Genomic DNA, 18404 nt, shown 5'->3' with positions numbered 1-18404 from the left:
TTGGATAAAACCTTTCCAGGGATCAATTATATCGAAGAAAAGTCCTTGTAGCTCTGGGTTTTGGCATTGGTGCCACTTAAAAGTAATGGTGAGAACTGAAGAAAGAACTGATTTTTATAATGCACTAAAGTCCTCGAGTGCCTTAGGTAGTAAGTACAAGCAAAGGTAAGAAGTGGCAGTGAACCTACATGTTGTATCTTCTTGATTTTTCTGCTTTGGATTTATGTTAATTCCAGCAATCACCATCAAAGGAATTCAATAGTGGGAGGATCTGAATAGATTCTTTTTTTCATTCTGTTTGTTGTTGTTACACCCTGTTTAATTTTTCCTGTTGTATTTCAGCATATAGACGCAGTCTGTGTGTGACTGCATTCTTGGTGGGGAAGGTTGGTAGAGTTGGATTTTAGCACTTACCGTCCTTTTTCAAATATTTTTTGCCTTCCTGGTATTGTTTTCCTTATAGAATAGTTCGGTTTATGAGACTACTTGGTATCTGACACATTTAGGCCATCTATGTATGTTCCATTTTACTTGCCCAATCAGTTGTCTTACGTTGAAATAGGAAGAATTTTAAAGAAGTTGCTAAAACTGTCTTGTTTTTGCCATGCTTATTTCTAGTTAGGATAAATGGGGAAGTGCTAGAAAATAGGAAACTGCCGTCCGCCTTGAAAATTTATCTATGTTGCTTTAAACCCACCTCTGGCTGTATTTCGACATATGCTTAGAAAGTAACGATCGCTGTGGTGGGATCCTTAGGCTGATCTCTCTGCTGTCCTTGGGTTTGCCTATGCAAAGCTTGATATTTGAAATTTCTGAATGAAAGCCTAAGATACGAGAGGATGTCATTGCGGGGGACAAAAGGAAGGAGTCTTGCTGGAATACCTCCTCTCTTCCATCCCACGTGGCCCTTTCCAGTACTGCCAGCACAGGCAAGATTTACAAAACTCCTTAAGGTTTGCTGCAGCCGCAGACCTTCCTCTGCATCGCCTCTCCGGGCTGCGGTCCTGAGTGATGCTGCTCTTGCAGGCAGATTAGAAGTTATTCAGTGAAATACATCAAAGACGAAGAATGATTGTGCAAATACTTAAGTAATAACCTTGTCAGGGAAGCTCGACTGTTTCTATTTTTAGGATTATTGTATTTTATATGAGAAAGGGCTGCAGTAGCCATAATGCATTTTAAATATTGAATTTCTCTTAAAATTTCCTATTTATTTGGCAAAGGGGATCTTGGAGTCTTGTCTGCTGGGAGAGGAAGTGATTATTTTTTGCCTCTCTTTTATAGATGTATATCAAAGCTTGCTATTTTGTCATCCTCTTCATCTTTCATTCAGATTCAGATGCACCTTCATGTGTTTCTGGAGAGAGATTAGTTTTCCTGTTAATTTAAGAAAATGATGGGGTTTTTGCTAAAATCCAGTTTGCACATGTGAGACGGCTGCAGGACCCGGGAAGCAAGAGTTGTGCTTGTCACGATGTACAGAGAGGTCGTGCGAGAGCATAACAAGGACTGTTAGTGCAGAGCAGAGGTGGAAACGCACGCTGGGGCTTCGGGAGGACCACGGAATCTCTCCCGGTTGAGGAGGTACTGGGCAGGACAACGTGCCGTTTCCATCACGTTGAGCTGCTGATTTGAACATGAACAAGTGTTTTTAGGCTTGCTTTGCTATACCCGTGTTTATTTTATGCCCGTAGATTGTATCATTCTTGGGTGTAAATGCAATACTTGTGGCTTAATGAAGCAGGTGGTTTGTGATGTGCAGGAATTTCCTTGGGCGAGTGCTGCTGAATCTTCAGTTTGTATTGAATCTTCTTGGTTTGTATTTAAAGAAAAAATGAAATTTGTTGTATCCTTGAAAATAACCTGTGCCAATATGAGACAACTGATGTAGTGCTGCCTGAGACCGCAATTGCACGGCTCCATTTCACGCATGCATCTAGAGCTTTCCTAGTATTTAAAGGAGTCATATAGGTGCAATGAAACAGCAAAAGTTTTGCCTGGGAAAGCTGGGATGAAGAGTATTACCTGTTAAGCTGGCAGTGTACCCATTTGCTAATACGATAGGTTAATTTGAATCAAGTTGATATTATTGCTGATTTTAATTGTATTTAAGTCACGGATCCCAGATTGATGATTTAAAACATTTGATTGTAAACTTGTTTTTTTTTCTTTGTGCTTCTGTTTTCCTAAAAGAAGTTTGTACTCCCTGCTTGGTACAACCCTTCAAATATTAGTCGTAAAATGTTGCCTTTCCATTTTAAAATTAGAACTCCTTTATTGTGGCCATTGCTTCTGTGCACACTTACTTAAACAATGACATCTAATCAGTAATTTGAGATTCTTTGTTTAATTTTTCATTATGTCGGAAACAGAGAATGATACATTTCAGCGATGATGTGTGCTAGTAACTAATGTCAGACTTTCCTTGGAAACTGGAATTCAGTTTAATACAGTGTGGGATGCACAAGTGTTTACGTTAATAGAGCTACTTTTCATTTGATGGATTCCTGAGAAAAACAACAGACCTCTCTCAAAACAGACTGCGATGTTAACAGCAGGTACGAATTGACAGGGTGGTTTCTGGCCGCTGCAGACTAGATTTTCAAAGTGTTTGTATCGTCCTGTCCCTTTTCTGCCCTGCCTCATCCCCACTGGCAAGGAAAGATCTCGGCTCCATCCTCTGACCATTCAGTGGTTCAGCCCCTGTTGGCATCCCTGTGCTCGCTACTTCATCCACGGTAATTTTGCACAACGCATACAGGTGGGAGACGATAGCTGCCGGTGAGGAGGGCTGTCCTGGGGTTTGTGTAGGAAGATCCTGTAAGTAAGCAGAACCAGGACCTGGCGCAGATATCCAACTGCTTGGGATCCTCAGGTCCTGTAGAATAAGCATCTTCTCCTGCATCGTTAGGTAGATGATATCTTCAATGCTTTTGGACTGTTTCAGAAAACTAAAGGGTACATAAAAGTGTGAACCTGTCTCAGCTTGTTTGGTGTAGAAGATAAACATCAGGCTCACTCAAATGAAAGATGCTTCTTTTTTTCTTTTTCTCCTCAGATGTGTGAGTGCTCTCTTTGCACTTGGATTTTGCAGTAAATATTTTGCATCCCCAAATATGTATGTACCCACTTCAAGGTTTTTATAACAGGCTGTGTGAGCGGAGAGCTGAGCGGGACAGCAGTAGGACTGAGGTCGAGAATACAAGGCTGCGTAAAAGCCCCACGCTCTGTCAGAAGGTGAGTATTTTTCTTATGTAGCAGCAATAACAGCAACCAAAGAAGGTAAAATAGTCGGGCGCCGTTCTGCTTTATTGACACCAGCGATTCCTAGGAGTATAAACTGTGGAGCAGAAAGCAATTTCAGCATCTGTTTGAAATGCTGCGTACAGATCTGTTTGTCATGTGATCCATCTAACCATGAAAACCCAGCCGGTGAATTTGTCTAGGCTGATGGCTTGTTTCCTCTGTGGAGAGGTGCTTCAAAGGCTGCCGTACAAGTGGTTGACATTCTTCTTCACAGAGACGTGGTTGTTCCAGGAGATCCATTAATGCGACGCTGCTTACAAGTTCTTTGGGAATTTAAGGGTCCGATTCTCTCATTTACACCAGCACGGAACCAGATAGGAATTGTAATGACTCCAGCTTTTGTAGTGTGCGTACGCGTCCAGCAGAAGAATTAATTTGATGAGTTTTGTGGAAATTAAGGTCAGAAAAGAATATTAGATCATCTGTGCTAATTATGAGTAAACTAGATGATGCAAATTCTGAGTAGGAAACTAAATACACACTTTAGCCCTATGGGCTAAACTCTATCACAAATAAATGATGGGAAAGAAGAGAATATTAATTGCTGAGTCTGCTTTGAGGGGGCATTGCTGAAGGTTCACTTCAGCACAGTTCATGCTGCAGAGGAAGAGGGGAGGGGATTTCTTCCTTCCTGGACTTAGTCTGATACTTGGACTGATCCTGAGCACGTCGGGCACGATGCTCCGGGGTGCCTGAGAAGAGGCTACTGCAGGGGTCACCCCACAACGCTGTTGCTCTGTCATCTTTGCAGCTGTCTTTTAGGTAGCTGCAGGCTGTGGTTAGATTGTCCTTAGCCTCTTCTTGGCCAGATGAAACAAGCCCAGCTTCCTCAACTTGTTTTTGTAAGTCCTGCGCTGTATGCCCCAATCATCTTGGTGGCTCTCTGCTGGGTTTTTGCTGGGTTTTTTTTGATGTTGTTCTTGGACAAGGGTGTCCCCCACCTGCCAGGTGCTGCCTCACCAGTGCCAAGTTGGGGCCAGTAATGAATTCTCTTGACCTGCTAACTACATTCCTCCTAATGTAGCTGAGTGTGAGGTTTGCTTTATTAGAGTTGAGTGCACATGGCTGGTGCATGTTCACCTTGATATCTGCTGAAACACAACTCCTTCAGCAGGGTTGCTACTGAGCTGGTACGTTCCCATCCTGTCCTGATGTCATGGTTATTCTGCTGGAGGTGTGCAACTTCATCCTTCGTTTGAGGACTGGGCCAACAGAAATCTCAGCGGCCAACACAAATCTCAGCATTCAGCAAGGTTCTCCTGAGATTTCGGTTGGCCCAGTCCTCAAATTTCTCAAGGTCTCTTTTGGTTTAAGCTCTACTGGTCACGTCTGCAAATCTGCTGAAGAAAAGGTGCTGTTATTCAAGTAAGTTTTTGGACAACACTAGTCCAAGTATCAACCCCTGGCTGCCAACTGGAAGTTGAGCCATTGATTACTGTCCTTTGAGCACAGTGGTCCAGATCATTTTAAAGCCATTTACACACATATCTTTGATTGTAATGATTGCCTTTATATGTAGTTGCAAGTTTTTTATAGATATGTTCAGGGTCTCCAAACCCCCCCCCCCGCCCCCCTCGAAATGTAAAATAGCTGACTTGGATGACAGGATCCAAGATCAGGAGCGACTGACATAATCATCCTGTTGTAACTGGAAACTGGCTGAAAAACTCTTCCAAAGCTTGGAAAGGAGCATTTTGGAAACACTTAATATTCGCGTAAAGACACAAAGCAGTGGTGAGTCCATTGTTATTCCTAATAAATGTTCACAGTGTTTAATTGCTCTCCCTCTCCTTTTTAAGGATGTCCCAGAAAAGAAAAGAGAACTACTTCTGGCAGGTTTGAAACAAGTGGAGACTTCGCAGGAGCTGTCTTTTCAGGCAGAAGAACTGCAGGAAAGGAGCTTTGGCTTGCACTGACCAGGGTGGAGTGACAGGGCAGAGCCTGATGCTAGATAAGTGGTGGGAAGTGGGATAAGGTCTGAAGCTGGCAACTACAGAAGGGTTGGGAAGGAAGGGGAGGAAATGAGAGCGGTTCCGAGATGAGTGAGGAACCGTGTGGGGGCCCCTCTTTCCAGGGAGAAGGCAGACAGCTGCTGGTGCTTTCCACCAAGCCAAATTTCATGCCCTAAGAGAGGAAGCACAGATGCAGGAGAGTGAAGAGGAGAGGGGAGAAAGGTATGTGCTTTCACCCTTCTCCCTCCTGCACCTTCCTAGGGAGGGTAGCAGAGTCTAAGATTCATTAAGTCTTGACAAGTCCTTCTGATGTATGCTTGGAAAGCTCTTCTGTCTTGGCTCGGCCTTTTATCTACTGAGTCTTCAGATGCTTACATTTTATCTACTTCTGAACTTTATAGAACTCCAGAAAGTCTTTCAGCGCAATTTAATATTGAATAAAAGAAAAAAGCATGGTTTGATTTCACACTGAGTCGGTCAGGCAACAGTTTGAAAAGTATAATTAGACTTGTAATTGGAATGCATCTTAGACAATTAGTTTTTGTAAATGTGTATAATTTAGTCCAAAGTAAAGGGTCAGGAGGAACTTGCTGTGAAAGAGGTTAAGGAATAACACGTATAATTTCTCGGCCTTTTGATGCTAATGTCTGACACAGCTGGAGAGGAGCATATCCATCTTTTCAATGACAACAAAAATCCAACCTCCAGAAACCTGTAGGTGAGTCAGGGCTTCTGCTCTGACTTTGTCTCCCAGTATTCATTCCAAGAACAGCCTTAACAAATCCACGGGGGATGCTATAGCAGCAGTGATTTAGCAAATCCCCCATTAAAAAAAAAAAAAAAATGCTTGAGGGAACGGAGACCTGCTCCATGGGAGTCCATTCAGCTTTTAAGGAAACTTCTGAGAAATGGGAGTATTTAAGGAGCTGAGCTGTGCTTACCACGGTTGGATCCGATCTTATCCCTAACACACGATGTACGTTCTTTATGCCAAAAGGGACGCAGCGTCTTACCCGCGCGATTATGTTGCGGTAGTCGGGATGTTTTTCTTTTTGCAATCCTTTTGTCAGGAAAGGGGCAGCCGTTCAGCCTCAGAGGTCAGCCCAGGAAAAGGGTCTGCTTCACAGACATGTGTTACTCATTTGCTTGGCATTTTTGACACCGCTTATTACAATAGCGTGCAGCTGCTAGTTCCCAGTCTCTTGTTTTGGGGTAGGGATTGAATGGTAAGAGAGAAATGTCAAAACCTCTTACTGGAATCTTACAGCACCGCTTGCACATGTAGTGGGGTGTGCAGGGAATGTGTTCCCAAGACTTAACAGATCCTGCATAATTATGGTTCGCTTTTATAGCTTTAGAAAAACAACCTCAGTGTGTTCGAGTCCAAAAGAATTGATCAGTGGTGCTTGTGACCGGCTGCACCTGGGTTTTACCATAATTCTCTGCCCGTTATTTATGGTTCACAGTCTGCACTGTGCATGACCCAAGTTTTGTCTGCACAGATGTTGGGGCTAGTGATGTATTTCGTGGAAGAAGTCCGCGAAGGAGACTTGCAGCACAATATAAGGATAGGTGCGGTATCCGTCAGCTACAACAAATGCAAACCCTGAAAGAGTAGGTTCTTATTTCTTGCATTTTGCTGTAATAACAGTAGCAGTCTAACCGTATGATTAACAGTGAGAGTCCAAAAGTAGCAGGCTAATAAAATACTGCACCTTCAAAGAAAAGCCTCAGCTTCTTGCAATTATGAAGTCTGTGCACCAGATAAATGGAGCTTCTGACTCCAGCGTTATTTGTGACCTACTTGGAACTGAAATGTTTTAAGAAATTGTTTGTTCAATACTCAAGTACTATTTTTTAAAAAATTATACCGCATTTGGGTTTAATATAATCCTCTGAACATGAACTAATAGATAAACATTCTCTACAGAAAATTTAATCAGTTCCTGTTGTCTTATTCTTTCTGCTAGCAAGTACTTGAGGTGTTCCTTCTTTTTCTATTGCAAAAAAACCCCACCCCAAAACTCCATAACCTTTTCTGTCATGTATCTAATATTTTATAGAGCAATCACAAAGGGTAGTAAATTGAGTAAAACATACTATCCTTGGCAGGATTTCCCTTATGACTAAATTCAATATGAACAAAGAGGACAAGGGCAAATAACTTCACTTATTCAGGTCATTTTTCATAAGAATCGTAAAAGTTAGATAGAAAAGGCCTATTAGATTATCTCGCCTCTCTTCCATCTTGCCAGTTCTGGATTGTTCTCTACAGTAACCTTATGGATTTTACTTGTCCAAATGGAAGAAAGATAATTTGCCTCCTGATGATTATTTTTTTTGAGTGGAAAAGGATGGATGGTTTTCTATCTGGGCTAGCAAATACTTCTTATGCTTCTACAAGGTTCATTTTTAATTTCTACAACTGTCTCCTCTTCAACAGTTTTATGTTCCACTTTTTGAGCACGGTGATCTTATCGTGAGGCATGTTTCCTACACTTTGGCCTACGTTTTTAATTCCACCCCGTTATTCTAGTTGTTCAAGTATTGGAATAACCCTGGGGCTGTCTGTAACAATTTCACCCCATTGTGTTTCTGCCCTTCAAGTGCTTGCCAGGATTAATGTACGAACAACAACAGATTGTTCTTCCTGTATAGTGGGAAATGTTTATAGTGCTCTTCAGATTAAAATAATTTAAAATCCTCTTAAAGATAGGTTTTTTTCCCCCCTAAGAGAGCTACCAGGGAAGTATATATAAGATGACTTAAACTCCCTCAAAACAATACAAACAAAGCCTCTTAGCAATGGTAAAAGAACATGAATAATTGGATAGAAGCTCGTCAGCGCAGCAGCTATGAAGCTTGTGCTGCATGGCTTTGTTGCAGACATGTTCAGCTCAACACGCATGTTTTGATGGCTGTGCGGCTAACAAGCTTCTCGCATGCGTGAGGGAAGAAGTGGAATGTTTTTGACGTTTGTTGCTCTAAATTACAAGTTGTATCGGTAGCATTACCGTGTCCAAAATAATACTAAAATTAATATGCGAGTTTGGAAGGAATTCACTTATGAGAAGTATATCTACTTATCTGCCAGCTACAAAAGTCACTGAGCCAGTAATTTCTTTGATGATCATGGTGTTACGGTCATGCGGAGGTGCTGTTGAAATGACAGATCTCGTCTTGTTTCCAAAAACAATCTGGATTGTGACTATTGAGCAAGTGGGGACGTGTCTCGTGTCACTGGGAAATAGGGAATCTGTATGGTTTGATGTAGTTCGGCACAATTTTGGAGCGTACACCGTGAGGTACAATCCTACACCAGCAGGTCCGGGGACCACAGACATGGGTCGTCTTCATCTCTTCAGCACCTCAACTGTAAATTTTTAGGGTTGAATTTCAGAGGGAGAATAAGGGAAAGGAAGGTGGCCAGTTCAGTCTGGGAGGAATTAGGTGCCTTAGTCTGTTAGCATCTTAAAAAAGTCCCAGCATGTATCCTTAGCATCTTAAAAAAGTCTCAGCATCCTGTATTTGGACCTCGCCAGCCTCTGCTGGGTTCCTCCATTACTGTAGACTCTTGGGTAATGTCAGGAAAATCAAGCAAGTCTATTTATGAACGTGAGATGTATTGAATGTGACAGCGAAAACAACAGAAAATTAGGATACACAGAATGAACATTTGCGAAAGCAACAGAGGATTCTTGGAAGCTGGTTGCATATCTTAATGAAATTGATATGCTGGTATAACGAAGGGAAATAAACCTTTAGTATACAACAACACGGCTTTTTTGGATAATTGATTTTTACGATACACGTATTTGGTTATATTTTAGTCTGTAAAATGATACATCTTGAGCTTGGGTCTCCTGGTCAGACATGTAAGAAAACAATGTTTCATGCTTAACAGCATCCATTATAGCCCTTCCTCTGTCTCCATATCTGCATATCATGTCTTGGTGCCAATCCTGGGCAGCCTGCATCCCGGTCCCCACGTGGGACCGCAGAGCTGAGGGATGTTGTCCCTGCTCTCCGTGGCTCTGTGTCGTGAAGTTTGTCTGTCTTCCAAAATGGAAGAGGGGACTACGGTTCGTGGCAACACACAGTGATTTTATTTAAAAATATTCCTTTTTTGGGAGGGTGGTTTAACTGTGGAGTGGAATAAAACTATGACATCCTTTCTCTCCATTCTCCATAAAATACATGTATGTAAGGGTGACCATGTACAGACTTGCAATAAATTAATTTTGTTTGTAAAAGCACTGTAATTACACAGTTCTGCCAATTTGGCACAGGAAGACAAGTAAAATCTCAAGTGGAATGCTTTCCCCATGAAAAGTCTTTCTGTATGTTTTTTTCCTTTAGTTTGAACATACTAATCTGATTGGCAGGCCTTTTTAAAAATGCATCGCTTATAGCGTGAAATGATTACCTATATAGGAGTTATCGTTTTTGCATACACGGGGGAAAAAAGCAAACTGTGTGTCGCTAAGATCTGCTGGGTTGTCCTCTTTGGGCGACTGATGGGCTGCAGTGACCTGGAAGGCATCCAGCTGGTGTGTCTCCTTTCCTACCAGCGCTGCATTTCTTCATCTTTTAACTCAATTCCTACTCTCGGTGGCAGCTGTTTAATTCTTCTGCCAAAGATAGTTTCGGCGGGGGAGGGGGGAAGAACTGCGAAGGAAGGAATTGTTTAGAATATTTGGTCTAAACATAGATGATGGTGGTGATCGCTGGTTCCATTTTTAGCCCGGCTTCCTAAAGAAATGAGGCTTATGCAGCAGTGACATCTGTTCGTCTGCCGCTTCCTCAGAGATTTTGCGTGCATGGGCCAACTTCAACCAAATTTTGATTAAAAAATAAGTTTTGCTCCAGGTTTTGACGTTTGGTGGCTGGTGACATTTGGGGAAGGGCAGACTTTTGAGCTCAGCAGTGATCTCTTTTTGACTGCCCGACTGCAGGGACTGGCAGTGGGGCACGGGAGGGAGAGGGGGTCTTGCAAAGCAGGGGAGCAAGAGAGGTGGAGGAGAACTGGGTGCCTCGCAGGTGGGTGAGCTATGATACGACTATCAGGGTAGAGAACAAAAATGATGGGAAAAACAGGTTGCAGTAGTTCCCTGGCTCAAAGAGTGGCCTGTCCTGTGTCACTAGGTAGGCTCCCGCCAGAAAGAAATGTCTTCTCCTGCTCTGTTCCCACCTCTCCTTATGCTAGCATGAACATTTGTGGATCACCGCTACTTAGGAAGCATTTTTGGCCATGTTATTTGGAGCTTAGATCAGCTTAAAGCAATTGTGAAAGTGAAGCCCAGCGAGGCAGCGACGGAGGAATCCCGTTTGTGGTGCGAGTCATTCCTCCTGTTGCACAAAGCCGCTTTGACTTAACGAGCCTGGCTTTGGGCAGGATTAGTCCCGCTGGCTGTGCAAGTTGAGTGTGATCCAAGTGAGCGAGCAAGTGTTACTGGGAGAGGAGTATCAGACAGCACCTCAATGTCAACCACGGTGGTTGAGCAAAGAGAAGTTGGTGAAGTCTAGCAGAGCTTATCAGCTTGAGTCCTCACGTTTTCTCTGCTGCTTTAGAATAGAATATAATAGAATACGTCAGTTGGAAGGGACCTACAACGATCATCTAGTCCAACTGCCTGACCAATTCAGGGCTAACCAAAAGTCAAAGCGTGTTATTAAGGGCATTGTCCAAACGCCTCTTAAACACTGACAGGCTTGGGGCATCAAACGCCTCTCTAGGAAGCCTGTTCCAGTGTTTGACCACCCTCTCGGTAAAGAAATGCTTCCTGATGTCCAGTCTAAATCTCCCTGGTGCAGCTTTGAACCATTCCCACGTGTCCTGTCACTGAATACCAGGGAGAAGAGATCAGCACCTCCCTCTCCACGTCCCTGCCTCAGGAAGGCCCAAGTCCGCAGCCGCTCCTCATTGGAAGTTCTTTCCAGCCCTTTCACCAGCTTTGTTGCCCTCCTCTGGGTGCATTCAAGGACCTTCACATCCTTCTTAAATGGTGGGGCCCAGAACTGCACACAGTATTCAAGGTGAGGCCGCACCAGCAGGACAATCGCCTCTCGACCGGCTGGTCATGCTGTGTTTGATGCACCCCAGGATGCATTCTGCCCTCTCTGATGACTCCTATTGAGCGTGCTGTCGACCAGCACCCCCAGATCCCTTTCTGCAGGGCTGCTCTCCAGCCACTCCTCTCCCAATTTGTACTTGTGCCCAGCGTTATTCTGTCCTAGGTGTAGGATCTGGCATTTGGACTCGTTAAATTTCATCCCATTAATCATAACCCAATGCTCCAATCTATCTAGATCCTTCTGCAAGTCCTCCTGTCCCTCAGGAGAGTCAACAGTACCTCCCAGTTTGGTATCATCAGCAAACTTGCTAATGGTGCATTCAACTCCGGCATCCAGATTGTTGATAAATATATTGAACAGAACCGGCCCTAGAATTGAACCCTGAGGAACACCGCGGGTGACCGGCCACCAGCCAGACGTAGCCCCTTTGTTCCATGCCATCCAGACTACGAACGTCTGCTAAACCATGGCTGGTGAAGACCACGTTCTCCTGCTTCCACCCCGAGACAGGCTTTGTGGACACGCACTCCTGGTTCCACCGGCTGTGGGAGAACAGCAAGGCTGTGTCTTTGGAAATAATAACCGACCTGCAGAATAAGAGCTGTGGCAACAGTTTTGGAGAGGACTTTGCTCCTCTTTGGGATCTGGCAGAAATGTTTTAGAGGCCCTGAAGACTTTTGTAATGGGGTGGTAAAATGCTAGGACTGCAGAGTTCTTTAAGATGCCCTCCCACAGTCTACAGGGAGCTCCCGGCAGAGAGAAGTAAACTGATGACCTGGAAAAAGAAAATGAAGGAAGCAAGATTAGCCTGCTCGACAGGGAATGCCGTTGTGGGATTTATTTTGATTCCTGTGAAAGTACCAGTCTGAAAGACTTTATACAGTGAAATTCTGTGGTTTATAGTCGGAGAGAAAAAAAATGTACTTCTGGTATTTTTTTTTTTCGTTTTTTCCTGGGTGGGGAATCTGTGAGTGCTTTGGAGAGGCTACTCTGCCATGATATACTTTATTTAGCAACTGTCATGCCAGTTTGTATGATCTCTAGTGATAGAGCCAGTCCTGGGAAATGTCTGAAATACAGAATCATGAAATATTTAGTGGGCAGTTCACTGCTAATGGGCTCCAGATTTGCGCCAGTACCGCAGGATCAGTAACAAAAGGCTCTGTGTACCAGTGCCAAGTTGCCTGAGACTGCTCTGATTTTATAAAGTTTTATTTCAGGTTTTATCAAAAGCAAAATCTGAGTTCAGCAAGGCAGGGTTTAGTTGGTTAAAACCAGCAAAGTCTTGTTTTATTTTCCCTGCTTGAAGGAAACCTCGAATACGGTACGCATAACATACGCAGAAGCTAGTTATTTTTTTCAGCAGTAGATAAATTGATGTGAGAAAAAATATACAGTATTGATTTTTCTTTTCCTGTGGCTTTTGAGAGGTTGTTAATGCAGCAAGTACACAAGAGCACTCATATGTCTGTCTGCACAGTAATCTCTAATAAATTGACTTTTTTAAAAAACATTTTTAGTCTGTAGTTTCAGTGACTTGATTTGTGGAGTAGATGATATCTCCTGGCACATAATTACTCGTTTTTGGGTTGTGTAAAAGGTTGGAGGATAAATTTTGATGCATTATCTGTAGCACTAAACATCTCTCCTATTACTCATACAAGTTTTTCCTCTCCGTCTTCTTCCTTATTGTAGCTGAGTAGAGAGGTTTTTAGGGATCGCGTTTTTTCAGTGTTAAAATTTATAGTACAGACACTTTCTAGAGCTAATTCTTGCACATCATGACATGGCAATGGTCATGATCATGGCAAGGGCAACGATTTATATTCAGGAGACCAACTATTTCTTTCTCTTGGGATCACCAACTGTGTAAACAGGTTAGTGACCGTAATGTACTGTGACCTGTTGCTTCTTGTTTTCTTTTGGGAAAGAAATAAAAACCTGCAGCGGGACACATGGTGTTAATGATAAAATGAAAGCAATTTGATAACATATAACAAAATTTGACATCCAAGGAGCTGTCAGTCTGGTGGTGGTAATGATCTGAGGATGCCAAGCAAGGCAATGGGTAATGCTGACATGCAGAGCTGTATGAGCTGTTTGTCCATGGTTGGGTGATCGTGTGTGTAGAATGTCCAACAGAAGCACTTCTGAGACCGATGAGCAGGTAGGCAGATGGTGACGCTTACGAATCACCGACATTCAGGGACACTTTCTCTGTGTTTGTTGCTCTTTGTTCATGCTGTTCTGGGCTTGCAGTCAAAATTTTGGGGTCATTAATATTTTCTTCCCATTATCCAGTGTAGGACTGCATTGTGTCCAATTTCTTATGGCCTTGCTGCACATATTCAGTGTTACCTAGGATTTGTGGTCCCAAGCCACTAATGTTTTTCTTCTTTCTATATTCTGTTCTCTCCATGTCTAAAGATTTGTAGGTTGCCGGAGTGGTACAGGGACCGCGTTGTCACTGGCTATGAAAAGAGATTGATACTGATTATGTTGCTCTGTGTTGGTTTATTCCAAATAACTCATCAGCTTGATGGTAATTCAGCTACCCAGGTCTCATTATGGAGATCCTTCCTTAACATGACTCCTCAGGCTAGGAAAATCCAAGTGAGAATTTTCGCTTGGTCTCTGGTGTCCTCCGAACATACCACTTCTTCTTACCCAGTTTTCTAGTTTTTCATCTTGTGCTCTTCCCGTGGTGGTTCTCAAGATCCTGCAAAATCACCGATCTTCACCTGGAAGCCTTTATATGGAGAAAGGGAGCATGGTATTTCCTGACTCAGAAGATTGTTTATCCTGTCCAGATAGGAGAACGGTTGCCTTGAGCTTTCAAAGTCTTACAGCTCAACTTGAATTGGTAGAAACACGAAACATTGCCTATGGTTAGAGCTGAGCTCAGACCAGCTGAAAAAAGACTGGTGTCCTTCTGTTAGCTATGGAAAAAGGATCGCAAGAAAAAAGAAGAGTGGTAAATTCAAGTTGTGGAATCTGGCTCCCTCTCCTTCATGACACACGCTACCACAAATGCCTCTGGTGATGCTGTGGAGTTTACCTGGTCTTTTCCTTTTGTGTCCTTGCAGCAAGAAGGAACCAAAGGCTCAGCCTGGGATGCTGTGGCAACTTCAGACCACAGGCACCCTTTGGCAGGCAGAAACTGTCTGAAGCTCAAGGCACCAAAGGTTTCAAGAGCACGAGACATTGCTGTTGCAGAGAAAGAAGGAAAAACAGTTGCTATTCCAAACTTGTGCTCCTTTGAGACTTCAGCCCTCAAGGCCACAAGCAGACCTTTTGCCATGTTAAATCATAGAATCACAGAGTCATTTAGGTTGGAAAAGACCTTTAAGATCATCAAGTCCAACCGTAAACCTGACGCTGCCAAGTCCACCACTAAACCATGTCCCTAAGCACCACATCTACACGTCTTTTAAGTACCTCCAGGGATGGTGACACAACCACTTCCCTGGGCAGCCTCTTCCAATGCTTGACAACCCTTTCGGTGAAGAAATGTTTCCTAATGTCCAATCTAAACCTCCCCTGGTGCAACTTGAGGCCATTTCCTCTCATCCAATCACTTCTGGTGTTATTACACGGGATCATTTGCCTTCCACTAGCTGAGGGGCAAACAATCTCTTTGTAAGTACTGCTTGGACCTCACAAAGCCAGGAGACTTGGAGTTTCAGGGTCTCAGAATAACTTGCGATTTACCTTCCCTATGCAGTCAGTAAGACAATTTAAATTTTTATAAGGTGATGCCCTTTTTTGACCCAGCAATGTTTGCCATGGGAGTGAAGAGTTCAGCGAGGATGGAGACTGTCACCAATGGTTTGTTCCCGTATTTTCACTTGGTTATGGGACCCCTCTTTGAATTGTTGCCTGGAGATGATACTAGCCATATCATGCAGAATGTTATTTTACGTATGTGTGGATGTGTGTATTTATACACCACCACCCAATGCAAATGGGACTGTTCTTTTTATGCATTGTTATACATACTGATCTGAGAAAGACATCAGAATTAATACAAAATCTCATTGTCCCTTTATAACTTAAAAATGCAGGGTGCTTGACATCTGGAAAGAGCTGTGCCTCATTGGTCCTTTTTCATGAAACAATGACGTTGATATTTTTCTGGCTTCTGATATTTTTTAATATACTTTTCAGGAGGCCTTTTCTTGCTTTAACAGGCAAATGCATGATCCGTGTGGCTTATGTTTTCCTGTTGTCTTTATTTTTCCTATACTTTCCTTTATATCTCCCTCCAAGCTGTTGTTCTCTCTTGACTGTTTAAATTCCTCTGCATTAAGGAGCACCACTTTGTGTCGTCTTTCCCAGTTGTTGAAAATCTCAGTGCGCTGGGTGCAATCTTTTGCAACAGAATGTAAAGGGCATTAGGTTTAACTTTCAGTATTGTGGGTTTTTTTTCAGGACCAACAGTCCACCAAAACAGTGGCAGTTTTGTGCATGACTTTCTCCCCCTTAAATTGCTGTAGTAAGATGTACTCTGTATTTGCCTGAATTAAACCCAACGACAAACTGCAGGAGATCCTATGGTGCCAGAACAGCAAAGGCTGATAGAAAATGCGGAAGCCAAAAAGCCTTTCCCTCTGGATTGAAGGGACATTAAGTCTGCTTGGAGCATGTGTTGTGAGATATAAAGTGAAATTAAGGACTTTTAATTCTTGCAAGTTCATGGCATTTCTTTTTTTTTCCCGGAAACGCTGATCTTTATTTTTCACATTTTATGTACTGTTTAGAAGGTAATGTCTTCCACGGGAGGGACTTACACATTTGTATGGTTGGCTTTTTATTGCAGTAGGCTTTTAGTAGGTCAAGGAAGCACACGTAGGGGGGCCCTTAAAGTGGACTATGCCATTATTTTGCTTAGCTTTGTTTTACCACTTCTTGGACAAATCTCTCTCTCTCCCCTCAGGTTGCAGCCTTCTAAGCTGTGCCAGCAAAAGCAAAACAGTAATGCTCTGCCAGCACTGCTAACTTCAAATAAAGCACGGAGCATATTTAATTTGCGTTTGTGCAGAGGCGCGTGTTGCAAACACCTCTCTTCTTGCCATAGTACTCGTGATAGTTCCTTGATTGCCTCTGGTAGGGGGATGACTGGCTCTGCAGATGATGAGAGTGCAGTGGATGTCATTTACTTAGATTTAGCAAGGTTTTCTACATCCTTGTAGCTATACTGAGGAGTGGTGGACTACGAGATTGGTGGAAAACTGGTTGCAAAGGTCAGTGGTTTGATGTAACCAGAGGGCTGGTTATGTGTGGCCTCCCTGAGGATTAATAGTGGGACCAACACCTTTTAACATCTTTCTCAATAGCTTGGTAAATGGGATAGGATGCACCTTTTGTAAATTAATGGATGGAGCTGAATTGGGAGTAGTGCTTGTTGTCATCATGGGCAGGGCTTCCCATTCAGGAGTTTAACAAAGTGGAGAACAGGACTGACAGAAACCCATGAAGCTCAGCAGAGGATTCCTTCACCTGGGATGGAATAATTCCATGCAGGAGGCTGCCTGGCACAAGAAGGGCAGTGAAATGCTGGAGAAGCCTCCAAGGTGGCTGTGAGCTGGAGCGCATGATGTTAGAAGAGGTGATGAGCTGGGTCTGCTCAGTCTGGAGAAGGTTGCAGGGGGAACCTTATTACTGCTGTTATCTTCATTTACCCAAAGAGGAGGTTACAGCGAAGATGGTGCATGCTTCTCAGAGGTGTGTAGTGATAAGAGGCAACAGAGACAGGTTTGATTTAGGTTACACATGGAGGGGGAGGAAAAGCAACCCCAAACCCTGAACTATTGCCTGAGGAAACATGGGAATCCCCATTAGAAAGATTTAAATTAGAAAGCACATCTGCCAGGAATAGTTCCAGTATTGTTCTTGCTTTGAAGCTTGGAGCGAGACCGTGACTTTTTCCAGTTCTGCCTTTCTCATAATCAGCCTGTTGGACTTCCATGAAGAAAGTCTCACATTCTTTTCTTATAAAGATTAAAAAAAAAACCCCACCAAAAAACATCCTGAAAATATGTTGCATGCCTATATTATTTGTACTTCTAGAACTGGACACCCTCTTGCAGTGCATCCATATCTTCTCAGAGATGGGCACCAGGGTGTTCCAAGTCCTACTTTGTTGGACACGCAAGCCTTGGATTCAACTTGAAAATCATCAGGGAAGTATTTGCTACACATTTTTGCTGCGCAGTGAAATACAAATAGCCCTTTTTCACTCCCTCAAGAAACGTTAAAGTCTATTTGGAGAAAAAAAAGTGCAGTGCAACATTTAGTCATAAATTGAAGATTCCCAACACCGTGTTGACTTAAAGCATATGTTAGTGAAACATGTCTCTGCTTTGCAGACAATTTTTTTACTTATGCTGTGGCAAGCACATTTAAAACAAGCACGGAAAATGTGCTGCCAGGAACAATCCAGCGGTGATGGTAGGTCATTTAGATGACTTAATAGGTCTTTTTTTTTTTTCCTAACTATCTGTATTAAATCAATGATTCATATAAATTATGCCAAAGGGAGTTAATTGTTATTACATGGTATAAAAAGCTGCCAAACTAAGGGCAAAACTCTCATTGCAGTGCATGAAATAAAATGGAGTTATGTTATGATTGCTGAAAGCATAAAATGGCTGAACCTCTCACCCCTACTAAACGGCATGAATTGAAACTGCTGCGATAACGGCAGGAGCGAAGAAATTTTGGAAGCAAAGGTTTGGAGGTTGTGGCACGTTTGGAGGCTTTGGCACATTTGGAGGTTCTCCAGAACATGCAACAAAAATTGAATGTGAAATACCCAGCTGAAGGAGAATACTGTACTTCTCCATTGCCCAGATCTGCAGAGGAATTTAGGAATTTAACTTTGTTGGTTCAGTGGGAGTTGAGCTCCTAAATATCTTTGAGGGATTAGGCTGCAGTCTATGTAATATGGTTTATTTCTTACCTCTACAAGAGGGGCACTGCTACCGTTCTCTCTTGCAGAAATGTTATAAAGAAAAATACTTCAGATTTTTTTTTTTGTGGTCAGATACTGTGAAGATGAGGCTGTGTAGG

General features: G+C 42.9%; 1 protein-coding gene across 16 annotated transcripts in view; it reads left to right on the top strand.

Moving 5' to 3' along the window:
* Nucleotides 1-18404, top strand: part of FAM168A (family with sequence similarity 168 member A) — a 208890-nt gene that overhangs the window by 25476 nt on the left and 165010 nt on the right. For 3 of the 16 annotated variants that reach the window (XM_075140396.1, XM_075140378.1, XM_075140377.1), the window contains exon 2: nucleotides 3150-3237. The exons of 12 other annotated variants lie outside the window; for them this stretch is intronic. Coding sequence is in view for 2 of the 4 variants with exons in the window: in XM_075140378.1 (XP_074996479.1) it covers nucleotides 3150-3237 (88 nt within the window). In the remaining 2 variants the exon portion in view is untranslated. Of the gene's footprint in view, nucleotides 1-3149; nucleotides 3238-18404 lie in introns of those variants that run through there. One more of the 16 variants, XM_075140382.1, reaches the window with a different exon arrangement.

Source organism: Calonectris borealis, chromosome 1 (assembly GCF_964195595.1).
Source record: "Calonectris borealis chromosome 1, bCalBor7.hap1.2, whole genome shotgun sequence".
Lineage (NCBI taxonomy): Eukaryota > Metazoa > Chordata > Aves > Procellariiformes > Procellariidae > Calonectris > Calonectris borealis.
Note: the sequence above shows the minus strand (reverse complement) of the source record. Positions and strands in the feature narration are given on the sequence as shown.